Source organism: Pinus tabuliformis, chromosome 9 (genome assembly GCF_031772625.1).
Source record: "Pinus tabuliformis cultivar Carrire ecotype Pingquan chromosome 9, CPIR1, whole genome shotgun sequence".
In the NCBI taxonomy this organism is placed as follows: Eukaryota; Viridiplantae; Streptophyta; class Pinopsida; order Pinales; family Pinaceae; genus Pinus; species Pinus tabuliformis.
In genome coordinates, this window is record NC_142307.1 from 160,671,170 (window position 1) to 160,686,340 (window position 15,171).

General features: G+C 38.1%; 1 protein-coding gene across 1 annotated transcript; it reads left to right on the forward strand.

The window, feature by feature from the left end:
- The first annotated feature begins 1,127 nt into the window (after nucleotides 1-1,127).
- Nucleotides 1,128-3,084, forward strand: LOC149147622 (cytochrome P450 750A1-like). Its single transcript, XM_089441594.1, has 2 exons — nucleotides 1,128-2,107; nucleotides 2,280-3,084. Exons 1-2 carry the CDS (start codon nucleotides 1,145-1,147, stop codon nucleotides 2,901-2,903), a joined length of 1,587 nt encoding a protein of 528 aa, XP_089297720.1. The 5' UTR covers nucleotides 1,128-1,144; the 3' UTR covers nucleotides 2,904-3,084.
- The last annotated feature ends 12,087 nt before the right edge of the window (nucleotides 3,085-15,171 follow it).

Here is a 15,171-nt window from a genome sequence, read left to right on the forward strand (position 1 = left end):
CAAATATATTTAATCTATTTATACAGTATAAAACATATTTTTAATTAAAAAATTCACGATCTGGCGATTTATTATAAAAAAAATACGATTTTAGACTGATAGGCTTTCCTTTTAAATCAGATCAATTCACATTTTCGTTTACTTTTTTTGTTGTGCCAGTGACATCTATATGGCGCTAAAATTAATAGACAATTAATAACAAAGCCGCATCTGCCACCATATCAATCGATTGACTATAATTTATCTAAAGGGGCAAACAATTTCAGTTTTCCATGGTTGAAATCTCATCCATCTGGCCAACTTCAGCGAGTGAGAATGTACATTAATCATGCCAAAATTACCCAGCTTTGCCAAACTTAGAATTTTGCTTAGAAAATCCCCCAGTCTTCCTTTCGCTGAAGGAGAAACCCCAAATCGTCCATAGCCAAATCTAAGCGAGGAAAATCCTCTAAATTTAGAGACTCGCCATTATCCAGGTCTTCCAGGAGTAGTGAATCCCAAAATTCTGAACCCTGCTCCACCGAAATCTGTTGGCTGTCAATTCCGGATTCCGCTACCGAACCGCAGGACGATGATGCCGTGTCCTCATCTGACGGCAACCGGAATTCTTCTGCGGCGAACCTGGCCGCGGTGGCTTGGATTTGCGGCGGCGATAGAGAAGAGGCGCATGGAATTTCCGGCGGCAAGTCGGATTCCTCTACAGAACCGCAGGACAATGACGGCAACCGGAATTCTTCGGCCTGAATATCAGACTGATATTATTTGCGGTCATGTTCAGGCATTCAATTTTTCTGTTTAATTACGTGCAGTCGATTGGAATTATTTTAAATTAATAAAAGTATATATATCTTGAACATTAATATCTCTGTTGCACTGGTTCGAATTATTTTAAATTAATTAAAGTATATATATTTTTAATATTAATATCTACCACTGGTTTTGCGGACGGGGAAGAGTAGGGATGGGATAGAACATGACTAAAGCGTATTTTCACATATTTTTGGAAATGGTGAGTTGTAAATTGCAATTATATATCAATATATATTAATAATTAAAAATTTATTCTTAATATATGTATTCAGGAGGTTTTATTTATAAATAAGGTATGGCTCTTTCCATAGAACGTGCACTGCAAAACGACGGTATGGGTTTCGATAAGCTGCTTCAGCGGTTGACCGCCTCTGCAACGTTAATAGGTGGTAGAGGAGGTACTGCGACAACGGCTATGATTGGTTTAATCGCGGCACTGGTATTGGTGTGGATGTTACGGCGAAAGAATAGAGGATTGCCTCCGGGACCCTATCCACTGCCAATCATTGGAAATCTCCATCAATTGAGACTCCCTGTCCACCGTTGTCTTAAGGACCTTTCTGACAAATATGGTTCCATTATGTTTCTGCGCTTTGGCTCTGTCCCTACCGTTGTGGTTTCCTCCTCTGAGATTGCCAGACAGTTTCTCAAAACCCATGATTTGATGTTTGCAAGCCGACCTCCAACCGCCGTAGGCAAATACTTCTTCTGCAATTTCCAAGATATTGCGATGGCTCCCTATGGAGATCACTGGAGGAAAATGAGAAAAATATGCGTCTTGGAGCTGCTCACAGCCAAGAGTATAGAGTCCTTCAAGAACCTTCGAGAGGAAGAAGTGTCTGCCGCGATGCGTTCAATTTGGGAAAAGAGTGAGAAGGGCACAATACCCCTCAATGTGACCGATGTAATCTCTACCCTCACCTCCAATATAGTCTGGCAAATACTGGCCAGTCACAAATTTTCTGACGATAAATTGGGTGCCAATGACAAAGGATTCAAGGATCTGATACTGCAGGTGTCAAGTGCGGTGGGAGAAGTTAATATCGGCGACTTCATCCCTTATTTGGATTGGCTTGATTTGCAAGGTATCCGGCGGCGCCTGAAGAAAGCTCATAAAAGATTCGATGCTTTCGCTGAGAAAGTAATAGAGGACCATGTTCATCGTCGCGTGGCGAGCTCCGGTGGGCAGGAGGAGGCAGAGCCAGAGGCTCCTAAAGACTTTGTTGATACGCTCCTCGAGATAGCTGAGACCAATCTAAACAAAATAACACGGGAAAGCATCAAGGCAATTATATTTGTATGTGTGGAGGGCAGTGGGCACTATATTTCAATTCTTCAAGCTTTTTCTGTGTCTTTGCCAATTTGGCTCGAACCTGTGACCTAAATCTAGGAAGTACTTAGAAGTCTTGATAGCTATCATTCATTTACTCACACAAAAATATGTTAACTCTGTATTTGTATTTGTGTAGGAGATGTTCTCTGGTGGAATGGAGACGACGTCGACTACACTAGAATGGGCAATGAGTGAGCTGCTGAGACATCCTGATGCAATGAAGAAATTACAGACGGAAATTGAATCCATTGTTGGTGAACCTCGAAAAGTAAAGGAATCGGATCTGGCAACCATGAAATACCTCCACTGTGTGGTCAAAGAGACGCTACGATTATACCCACCGTTGCCGCTGGCTCTTCCCCATCAATCTGTAGAGGCTGTCACAGTAGGGGAATACTATTTTCCTAAGAAAACAATGCTACTTGTGAATTTGTGGGCAATAGGAAGGGATCCAACTGTGTGGGGGGCAGATGCATCGGAATTTAAGCCGGAGAGATTTATGCGGGACGAAAATATAGATTTAACCGGTCAATCCGACTTCCGAGTTCTGGCATTCGGGTCTGGTAGGAGAGGATGTCCGGGCGCTTCAATGGCTATTCCGATGGTTGAACTTGTACTGGCTCAGCTAGTGCACGTTTTTGAGTGGAGAGTTGAAGGCGATCCATCGCAGATGGATATGAAAGAAGCGTGTGCAACCTCGATTCCAAGACAAGTACCGCTCTCTGCTTTTGCAAGGTTGAGGATCCATGGTTGCCTTTAAATCCGTAAACAATACAGTCGGAGAGGCTTTTCTACATCCAACTTTCAGGTTAGGCATATATGTGGAACTTTTTAGAACTGTAAAACTGCAACTTTTATTTTATAATTGTCAAACTGTTCACGGCATATGTACTCCGAAGACTTCAACCTCGCAAGCCTACTTTCGAGCTTAATTTTGAAAGGGCGGGCCAACAGTACGCACCGTGTAATAAATATATAAATTCCATAGGTACTGGTACTATAATAAATACATATCAAGGCTGAAGCTTCGGAGGTGTAATCTGCTTCCCTATTTTTCTAGGTTGTAATCTACTTCTCTATTTTTCTAGGTTATTAATATTTTTAGAGTTATAGTTTTATTAATGTATTGGGTAAAAATTTTGGATTTAGGTAAGGTTTCACAGACACTGTTAGGTTGACAGATAGAGAGTGTCAGTGTATTAATAGAATTATAATTCCAAAAATATTGGTTGTAATCTATTTTTTTATGAACCTTGTGGTCTTATAGCGTAATATTGGTTGTCATTTATTTTTTTTTTATGAACTTTGTGATATTATCAAAAGTATTATAACATTGAAGTTTTTGTCATCTTGTTCTCACTTATTGATGTCTTATTGGAAAATTTGATCTATTTTAACCAAAAAAGTATTGAAAAAAAAATTGTTAATTAATTACACTATGCAACAAATGTTGTAATTAGAATTAATTATACATAAAGTGAGATATTTATTTAAATTTATAATAAATATGTTTTCATTAATGTTGTCTTAATGAGTGAGGTTTTATTGGAAAGTTTTCTTCTATTTCATTTTAGGTAACATCATTTTATAAAATAACATATTAATTAAAATATAAATGATTTTTTTTTCCCTTAAGGAAAAATCATAATTTCATTAATAAAAGGAAATTACATTTTGTAGATGCATATGTGCATATTCAGATCATATCGTGGACATGACTATCAACATCTTGACAAAGATCAAAATAATTGTTGCATATCGTGGACATGACTATCAACATCTTGACAAAGATCAAAATAATTGTTGCCTTGATCCATGCAGGGAGGTAGCAATACATAAGACTGTAGACCAACAGTTTAAAAACTGTGTTAACTATCCGTCGATAAATATATACACAAAAAATGAATGTTTATATGTCTGTCAATATCAAAATAAAAAACAAGATTATGCATGTATGTCCATATATGGCCGGTGATAATATTGGTAGCGTGCTCCATCAAGTAATTCTCAGATCAAACAAATGCCCGGCTCCCCGATCGCGGCTTCTTTGGATAAACTGTCAGCAGCCCTGTTCTGTTCCCTGAAAATGTGATTACATGTAAAGGAATCAAAAGATGAAATTAATCTCAGAGTTTTATCCAAAATATGATTCAGTGAATAAGTAGTGCATCTATATGTTCTATTCAGTGAATCACATATGATTTTGGAGTCCCCAAATAATTGTAAATATCTGCAATTTTTTTCCAATGCAAATTGAATCGGATGTTTTGCAGCTAGAAGTTCTGCAAAATTGTTAGTGCCTCATCTGAAACCCATAAGCATGTTGTAAGTATGATGATGAATTATATGCAGCACATCCCCCCCACTGCAACCTGTCTCCTGTGCAGCCCTGTCGAAATAAGCCCATGGCTTAAGATGATCGATATGTTCAAGTGTAATGATGCCGGTGCATTACGGGGGAGGATCATTCGGGATGAGGGTGTAATCGGCCAAAACCTTGACAGCTGAGACAGACCAGGTTGGCGCTGTATTCTGAAAGATTAATCGATTTCTGGCAATCCAAATTGCCCAACATATCAACAGGGGCAAATTGTGTAGCTTATGGGTGGATACAGTAGAAAACCAAGATTGCTAGGCCGCGGTAATTGTTATGCCTACCCAAATGGCTGATGGAGCGACAACAGGGATAATAAGTTCCCACACTTTTAGGGCTTTTGTGCAATCAAGGAACAGGTGATAGGCAGTTTCATCATCACTTCTGCACAGGTAGCACCAGTGAGGGCCCTATTGTGCTCGCTTAAGGAGATTATCGCCCGTCGGGATTTTATTTTGTAGGATGGTCCACATTAACATCCGCGACCTGGGAGGAGCTTTAAGCTTCCAGAGATGCCTCCACCAGTCAGCAATAATCTACGGCCTTCTTGCTCCAGTCAAAGCCAAATATCCTTCTTTGGGGGAGTATCTGCCAGTTTTAGATAGTGCCCAAATAATTTCATCATCTCCTTCAAGGATTCGAATATGAGCTTTTGTAAGAGCCTGTGTGAAATCCTCCCAAATCTGATCCCATATAGGAGGAATGTTTAATTGAGGTGCAGTCTTCCAGGCCTGGTGTAGGAAAGTGGTATTATCCATGTCTGCAATATGAGCTATATGCGAAGTGTTTTGATTTTGGATGTGATGTATGAGTTTCATGGGAAGTCTATGCATATTCCCGCAACCAACCCACGGATCAATACCAATACAGACTTTATTTCGGGAGCGGATTCTCCAAGTGATGCCTTCTCTGATGGGTTTCAATGCCTTGATGACAACTTTCCAGATAATGGAGATCCCAGAAGTACATCTGTGGGGTCTTCTTATCCAATCCATAATATGCATCGGGGTGATGTATTTAGCGATAGTAACCCACGACCAAAGACTGTCAGTTTATACTAAGTGCTAACCAAATTTTGCAGCCAGCGAAGATGAGAAATCTTCAAGATTTTTTAAGCCCAATCCCCCTCACTTCTTTGGTAAATTAAGGGCCTCCCACTTGACCCAAGCGAATATCCTGCCCTGCTTGTTACCCTGCCAAAGAAATTTGCAGCAGAGCGAATGAATTCTGGAGAGAATGCCTCTGGGGATCCAAGCCAGAGAAATCCAATAGACAGGAATGGTTTCTAAGACACTTTTGATAAGTGTGAGTTGGCCCGCTCGCGATAGATATTTGAGATACCAAATGTTGAGTCTTTTTTCCATTTTGGAGATGAGCCAGGTCCAGTCAACGATCTTGTAGCCCAAGGGATTTAACTTGTATCCCAAGTATTTTAAACCTTCAACCTGGCTCAGATGAGTAAAACGAAAGCGCTGGAGTGCGTAAAATATCTCATGAGGAGTGCACTCCACCGCTGTCAAAGTGGATTGGATAATTAAAGGAGCTAATGTAATCATTTCAAATAACTAATTTAGAGGTCTTACAAATTCTTTAAATTAGGTGGCTCTCTAGAGGAAGGGTCATGGAAAGACTTGTTAAATTCATGCATTCTTTATTAAAGCATTGGGAGTTAGGTAAGAAAAAAATGTATGAGTTAGAAAAAATATTTCAAATCAAATTTTGCATCCATATACTTGCAAATGCACTAAACTGTGTTAACTATCCGTCGATAAATATATACACAAAAAATGAATGTTTATATGTCTGTCAATATCAAAATAAAAAACAAGATTATGCATGTATGTCCATATATGGCCGGTGATAATATTGGTAGCGTGCTCCATCAAGTAATTCTCGGACCAACCAGATGCCCGGCTCCCCGATCGTGGCTTCTTTGGATAAGCTGTTAGCAGCCCCGTTTCGTTCCTTGAAAATGTGATTACATGTAAAGGAATCAAAAGATGAAATTAATCTCAGAGTTTCATCCAAAATATGATTCAGTGAATAAGTAGTGCATCTACATGTTCTATTCAGCCAATCACATATGATTTTGGAGTCCCCAAATAATTGTAAATATCTGCAATTTTTTTCCAATGCAAATTGAATCAGGTGTTTTGCAGCTAGAAGTTCTGCAAAATTGTTAGTGCCTCATCTGAAACCCATAAGCATGCTGTAAGTATGATGATGACTTATATGCAACACATCCCCCCCATTGCAACCTGTCTCCTGTGCAGCCCCGTTGAAATAAGCCCATGGCTTAAGATGATCGATATGTTCAAGTGTAATGATGCCGGTGCATTACGGGGGAGGATCATTCGGGATGAGGGTGTAATCGGACAAAACCTTGGCAGCCGAGACAGACCAGGTTGGCGCAGTATTCTGAAAGATTAATCGATTTCTGGCAATCCAAATTGCCCAGCATATCAACAGGGGAAAGTTGCATAGCTTATGGGTGGATACAGTAGAAAACCAGGACTGCCAGGCCGCGGTAATTGTTATGCCTGCCCAAATGGCTGATGGAGCGACAACAGGGATAATAAGTTCCCACACTTTTCGGGCTTCTGTGCAATCAAGGAATAGGTGATAGGCAGTTTCATTATCACTTCTGCACAGGTAGCACCAGTGAGGGCCCTATTGTGCTCGCTTAAGGAGATTATCGCCCGTCGGGATTTTATTTTGTAGGATGGTCCACATTAACCTCCGCGACCTGGGAGGAGATTTAAGCTTCCAAAGATGCCTCCACCAGTCAGCAATAATCTACGGCCTTGTTACTCCAGTCAGAGCCAAATATCCTTCTTTGGGGGAGTATCTGCCAGTTTTAGATAGTGCCCAAATAATTTCATCATCTCCTTCAAGGATTCGAATATGAGCTTCTGTAAGAGCATGTGTGAAATCCTCCCAAATCGGATCCCATATAGGAGGAATGTTTAATTGAGGTGCAGTCTTCCAGGCTTGGTGCAGGAAAGTGGTATTATCCATGTCTGCAATATGAGCTATATGCGAAGTGTTTTGATTTTGGAGGTGATGTATGAGTTTCATGGGAAGTCTATGCATATTCCTGCAACCAACCCACGGATCAATACCTATACAGACTTTATTTCCAGAGCGGATTCTCCAAGTGATGCCTTCTTTGATGGGGTTCAATGCCTTGATGACAGCTTTCCAGATAATGGAGATCCCAAATGTACATCTGTGGGGTCTTCTTATCCAATCCATAATATGCATCGAGGTGATGTATTTAACGATAGTAACCCACGACCAAAGACTGTCAGTTGATACTAAGTGCCAACCAAGTTTTGCAGCCAGCGAAGATGAGAAATATTCAAGATTTTTTAAGCCCCATCCCCCCCACTTCTTTGGTAACTTAAGGGCCTCCCACTTGACCCAAGCGAATATCCTGCCTTGCTTTTTACCCTGCCAAAGAAATTTGCAGCAGAGCGAATGAATTCTGGAGAGAATGCCTCTAGGGATCCAAGCCAGAGAAATCCAATAGACAGGAATGGTTTCTAAGACACTTTTGATAAGTGTGAGTTGGCCTGCTCGCGATAGATATTTGAGATACCAGATGTTGAGTCTTTTTTCCATTTTGGAGATGAGCCAGGTCCAGTCAGCGATCTTGTAGCCCAAGGGATTTAACTTGTATCCCAAGTATTTTAAACCTTCAGCCAGGCTCAGATGAGTAAAACGAAAGCGCTGGAGTGCGTAAAATATCTCATGAGGAGTGCACTCCATCGCTGTCAAAGTGGATTGGATAATTAAAGGAGCTAATGTAATCATTTCAAATAACTAATTTAGAGGTCTTACAAATTCTTTAAATTAGGTGGCTCTCTAGAGGAAGGGTCATGGAAAGACTTGTTAAATTCATGCATTCTTTATTAAAGCATTGGGAGTTAGGTAAGAAAAAAATGTATGAGTTAGCAAAAATATTTCAAATCAAATTTTGCATCCATACACTTGCAAATGCACTCATTGAATTAAATAAGTTGAATCAAAAGTTCTAAGATGATCATGTTGATATTATATGTGTTGTCACTACTTTAGAAATTTCTATTAGCATGCTTCATAAACCATTTTGGGAAGCATTTTTGGTGTACGTGTAGTGCACATGTCTCTTTTTTAGTGAAAGCACAAGGAGAAACCCTCTAATTTGTAGAAAAGCACAAGTATGATACATTTACATCCATTGAGGTTCAAACATATTCTAAAGATGAAAATATCGGGGACATTAGACGACTGTATTATTTTGGGTAAATGTTTTGTTGTAAATGTGATTGAATCTTTAGATAGGAGATTCATAGATTTACATGTATTTAATGTTGTTAAGTTTTTAAATCCTCAACATTATTATGAATAAGTGAATGATATAAATTGTCAAACAAAAATATAGTTTAAATATTTATATAAAAATTTAACATTAGGAAATTATCTATTGTTAACACTGCTAGATGTTTGGTGAAATGAATAAATTTATTTATATTATTTCTGCATCATATACTAAAAAAGATATGCATGGAGCATGTTACCTATATGGAAATCAAAACTTTCATTGAAAACACTATATACGTTAATATTTCTATCTTATTCAATTTGTGCTCGTTTCTAAGGATCACAAATGTTTCTAATCCAATCCCGATTCAGGTGCATGGACGCGTCGGTGGGGACCATGTAGCCATGATTCCTTCTCTACCATTTTGACCCGTTATTTGTTTGTTTGTGTGATATAGATATTATTTATTTTTAAAGTTAGAATCAAGTTAAATACTAAATTGATATATGATATTTTTGCTGATGAGATAATGATTTATTTTTGGTAATTATTTGATTGTTAAATTTAAATGTATATATATTTTTTATATATATATATTTTTAAATTTATAATTTAAAAAAAAAAACATATTTTATTAGACCCACTCAAACTATATTAATATATGCTTTCTTAAATCTAACTATAATAATAATGTTTATTAATTATTTAAATTATTATTAAAATTTCATTGACTTCAATAAAATATTAATTAATCAAATTAATTATTAAATAAATTGAATCCAATTGATACGGTTGCGGAATATAATATTTAATTTATATGGGTGCGTTAATATCATACTTTGTTTTATGCGATGTGTGATCTGTAAGTTAATAGAGTACTCAACAAGCGCGGCTTCTTTTAGGTAGCGATGGCCATACGATTAGAGCACTCAACAAGCGGCAGAAGAAAAATGGATCCTGATTTGTGTGATCGTGAAATTAGCGTCATCTACGGCTTTGTCCATTCACTTCCCGGCACGAGCTTTGAGCTTTGAGTATGTCCGTTGAATTTCCAGCACGACCTTTGAATTTTGCATTACTCACTATATTCCAATGTCAATGGATTTTGCATTACTCATAAGAGGGAACCGAGATTCCAAAATTCAGGTGGTTTTATTTATAAATAAGGTATGGCTCTTTCTATAGAACGTGCACTGCAAAACGACGATATGGGTTTCCTCTGCCTTCGGTAGACCACTCCTAATTATAACTCCAAATATATGGGTTGTCATTTATTTTTTATAAACATTGCGGTATTATCAAGAGTATTATAACATTGGAATTGTTCTCACTTATCAGATTGATGTCTTATTGTAGATTTTGATCTATTTTAACCCAAAAAACATATTAAAAAAAAATGGTTAATTAATTACACTATGCAACAAAATTAGAATTAGAATAATAACATTACATAAATAAAATTTGTTGGTCACGGTTAATTAAAAATAAGGTGATTAATAGTTATAATTAGCAATCAATTATTAATATATATTTATAACAATTATAAAAGGAAAAACGGTTGCCTATATTTAGGTATGTTTAATTATTAATTATACATAAAGTAAGATATTTATTTAAATTTATAAATAAATATGTTTTCATTAATGTTGTACTAAGGAGTGAGGTTTTATTGGAAAGTTTTGTTATATTTTATTTTGGGTAACATCATTTTATAAAATAACATATTAATTAAAATATAAAATATTTGAGGTTTTATTGGAAAGTTTTGTTATATTTTATTTTGGGTAACATCATTTTATAAAATAACATATTAATTAAAATATAAAATATTTTTATTTATCACATATTTATAGATTATGATTTTTTTATTAAAATTATATTTTAATATATAAATAAATTAATTGTATTTAAACTTTACAAATTAAACCATACTAACTTATGATATAATAAAAAAAAGTTAAAAAAATATTTTATTTATTAATTAAACTATGCAACATATATTCTAATTAAAATAATAACATGTTACAACTATGCAACATATATTCTAAATAGAATAGCACCATGTTAGTAACATGTATTACTAACTATCATATAATTAGAATTGGTAGATTATGGCTAATTTATCAATGAAGTGATTAGTGGTCATACTCAATAATCAATTTAATTTATACAATCATTATTATTTTGTATTTATGACAATTATAAAAGGAAAAGTAGTTGATTATATTTAGGTATGGTCAATTATGATCCATTATAAATAGAAGTAGTGTATAGCCATAACTAGTAACAACTTTAGGGAAGGATATGATTGGAAGATTGGACAAATGCCGTAACTAGTAATCACTAACCACTTTAGAGAAGGATATGATTGGAGGATTGAACAAATGTGTCTCTCACGCTGGAGCTACGGTACATAGTATGCAAACGATAATCAAAGGGTTTTTCAAAGACAGAGGTCTAGTATGTTTGGGGTACTCGTGAAGGGTAAGTTGCAGATTGGTGATAATACTCTTTTTTTCCTCTTTGACGACTTATCTTGTTTGCCCAATAATGTATGTGTTGGTATCCTAAATTTCCCTATTTTTTACCCCATTCCATCAATATCAACCTATGTTTTACCTTAATATAAGACCCTTCTTTCTTGCACTAGTACAAGATGATTACCCTTTTCCTGCACATGCTCATAGTTTATATTAAGATTTGTTACAACACTTTATTAATCTTTTTATATAGATTTCGCGTTATTTACATATTTCTTGCAACTCATATTGATTTCCTAGAAGTAATCATGGAACGTAGTGTTAATAATGTATGAGTTGACTAGTGCAAGAATATTCTTGCACCGCCACCATCCAAGATTTCTGAGAGCTATCTTCCACGAGGACGGATCTCGATCTTCGACTCTGAGTCTAACTACTGATGAACTGAAGCAGGTGGCACACATCCAAGGATTTTTCTCCAAAGATATATTACGGCCCAACGAAGCTCGTGTGTGTTATAACCATTGGCCAAGTTTGTAATTCGGTTTTCTAAGTCTGTTTGGCTAAGAGGCCTGAATATGAATTATATGTAATTAGTGTAAACAACTTATAGCCGAAGGATATATATGATGTAGATCGTAGATAGGAAGCAAGTGAACCATCATTTATTATTTTGGTTTATGTAATCTGGTTATCGCCTCGCTCTAGGGCTGGACTGCTCTGAAATGTAATTTGCCGAATCAAGTAAATAAAAGAGAATCACTATGGTTTGCACATGCAGTGTTTAATTTCGTCTGATGTATTATTTGTAGTGCTGATCGCTTTCGTTCCTTAGAAGGGGAACGAGCTGGTTGGCCAGGGCCCATCCAACCTGTTGAAAAGTGTGCAACAAGAAATGCTTGTTGAGAGTGCAACAAGATGATGGAGCTTAGTGAAAAGAGTCGCCTTCACTAAGTGGGCTCGCAGGCTATTTTTGGCGCAAGTCTATTTTTAGACATATGGATCATGTCTATGGATTGCAGGTTGTTGTTTATGGATGATTGGTCAAGTTGGGAAAAATAGATGGACTTCTATTTTTGATCAAAGTGTGAGTGATCAAAGTCTATTTTTAGACTAGCTGTCAAAAATAGAAAATTCAAATATTATTGTCTCATAATAATATTTGGACTATAAACTTGATCTTATTCTCTTGGAGCACTTCAGGATGAGCTACGGATGTGGTACATGCAGATCCCAGAGGGAAATACATGGTTACCTATGGGATGACTAATATTTTCATGCAGGACTTCAGTTAGAACTCAAGTGAGTTGAGTTTAGTGGACTGGAGGTGCAGTTGATGGAGTTGTGTTCAGTTTAGCTTTGTTAAACTGGTTGTATTTAGTCTAACTGATCAATAGACTAGAGATGAGTTGGGTGAATTAGTTATTAATTAATTCACAAGTTATTAACTCATAATACAACTATAGAATACATCAGTTAACTCAGTTGCATGTCAGTGCATGTTCAGTTCAGCAGGGACAGGTGGTAGAGAATCAGATTGCTATCAGTTGTGACTATAGTTGTGCACCAGATCTTGCACAATCAAGGGATTGAGTATGCCAATGAGTTTGCTCACATATTTGCCCAATATTTTAGCCTTTTCTCACGTCCAACAAAGTGTGAGTGATTATTTTGAGGTGAAATACGAGTTTGGGAAGTCATTCTCATTAATTCTTGAGCAGGTATTGAGCTGTGGAGGCAGACAAGCAACGGGGGAGATTTGGAGATCAGATATGAGCTGTATTGTGCGTAATAGGTGGAGCTGGTACTGGATTGCTTGTGATAAGCATTGTACTTTGTAATGTTACATGATTCAATCAATATAATATACAGATAGTGTGGGGTTTTTAGCGAGATGCTTTCCCCGGGATACATACTGTGTTAATGAGTTTGATTGATGCTTCTATGTGTGCCTGTGAATGTTTCTGCTTCTGTAAATTGATGATAAACGTAGAGGAGATTACGTATTATACATGTTCCGCTTATAATTGTATGAGCAGGATAATCTCTGTGAATATGTGTTAAATTATTCAAAATTTCTACATGGTATCAGAGCTAGATGATTTGTAGAAAATTTTTCTACATGGTATCAGAGCTGCTTGATTTGTAGAAGAGATTTTTACAGGATATCAAGCGAGGATTGATCATCAGATCTACTATTCAGGAAGTGTTTACATTCTATTTCTTCAGGCAGAGTCTGTAATCGGGCCAGGTAGCCTCTAGATTCATCCTTCCTTTGGAAGGTGAGATATCCGGTGAATGCCCATACAGTCAATCTCTGTACGAGAAATATTGTGTTCTCACGAATCTTAGATCTGAGGCGGTTGAGTTGGTTGCTGGTGGAATTCGGATTTAATTCCAAAGCAAGAGATAAACTCAGAAACATTCAGTGTGAGAATGGAGCCAGTATGCCCCAAGTATCTCACGAAGTTCACTCAGTGTCGAGATGAGCTGGGAAGTGTGGGGGTTACTGTCGATGATGAGGACTTGGTGAGCTTGGATCTCCTTGGTCTTCCGAAGAGTTGGCATTCCTATCAAGACTCTGTCAATGGTCGGGAGAAATTGCCAGGATGGGAAAGACTGTGGTCAGATCTTGTGCAGGAGGAGATTAGACGGAGCACCAGAGACGGTTCTTCATCCATGCAGGATGAGGAGAACTATGACTTAGCGAGTAAGGCGAAGAAGGGGAAGGGGAAGGTTTCTCTTTTTGAATCCAGTTCTTCCAATGATGGGAAGAAGGTTGACAAGGCGAAGGTGAGATGCTTTCATTGTCATGAGTTGGGTCATTATGCTACTAATTTCCTAAAGAAGAAGTCCAAGAAGGGACCCGGGGAAGGATCTGAAGGTGAGGCAGCCTCACTTGCTTCACAGTTTGAGTTGGACTTCACACTCTTCGCATGCATGGTTTCATCCATGGTGGGAAGTGGTTGGTTTCTTGACAGTGGAGCTTCTTTCCACATGACTGGTGACAAAAGTTTGTTCAGTACTTTGGAGGAGAAAGATCTCCAGATACTCATAGGGATGGGTAATGATGAGAAGTATAGCGTCTTAGGTGTAGGCACGGTTATTTTTCAGAGGGAGCATGTAGCTCGCCTTACCTTGACCGATGTCAAGTATGTACCAGGACTGAAGAGAAACTTGGTGTCGATCTCAGAGGCTATGATGTGGTCTTTAGTAAGGGAAAGGTTTTCCTTAGACACATCATCACTAGACAGGGGAAGCAGATTGGTTCACGGGTCAAGAACCTGTATGCTCTTGAGGTTCAAGATGCATGCAAAGCCTTGAGTAGCGAGGCAACTGATGGAGACTTGGTGGTTGAGAGGGAGCATATATTACCTCTCAACATGCAAAGCCAGAAGAAGTCTCAGACGATTGTGGAGGAGCCACGATTGGTGCAGCAGCTTCAGGAGATTGTGGAGGAGCCACAACAAGGGAAGCTGAGAGGAGATCGAGTAGAGACATCTACTCATCTAGAGACCTCCAGTAGCGGGAAACTTCGAGCCAGGTGGGCTGAGGGATCACATGCAACCATGCCTCCAGGTAGGAGGTGGGGTGATGTGGATTGATCATCCCAAGGAGGAGGGGCAGGATCCTTGAGGTACCCAACCTCTTGGATGAGACCTTGCTACGGGAGCCCCAGATGTGTAGTAGCAGGAACTGACTGATTGGGTAGAGACAGATGCGGATGGAGCGGCAGAGAGAGCGACAGTGCAGGGAATCCCAGGACAGCGCATAGCTAGCAGGCTGTAGCAATGCGAGAGGCACAAGTGTTTTGCACAGTGCTAGGTGGCACAGAGAGGTGTGCAATGGTGCGAGATGCATGGAGATG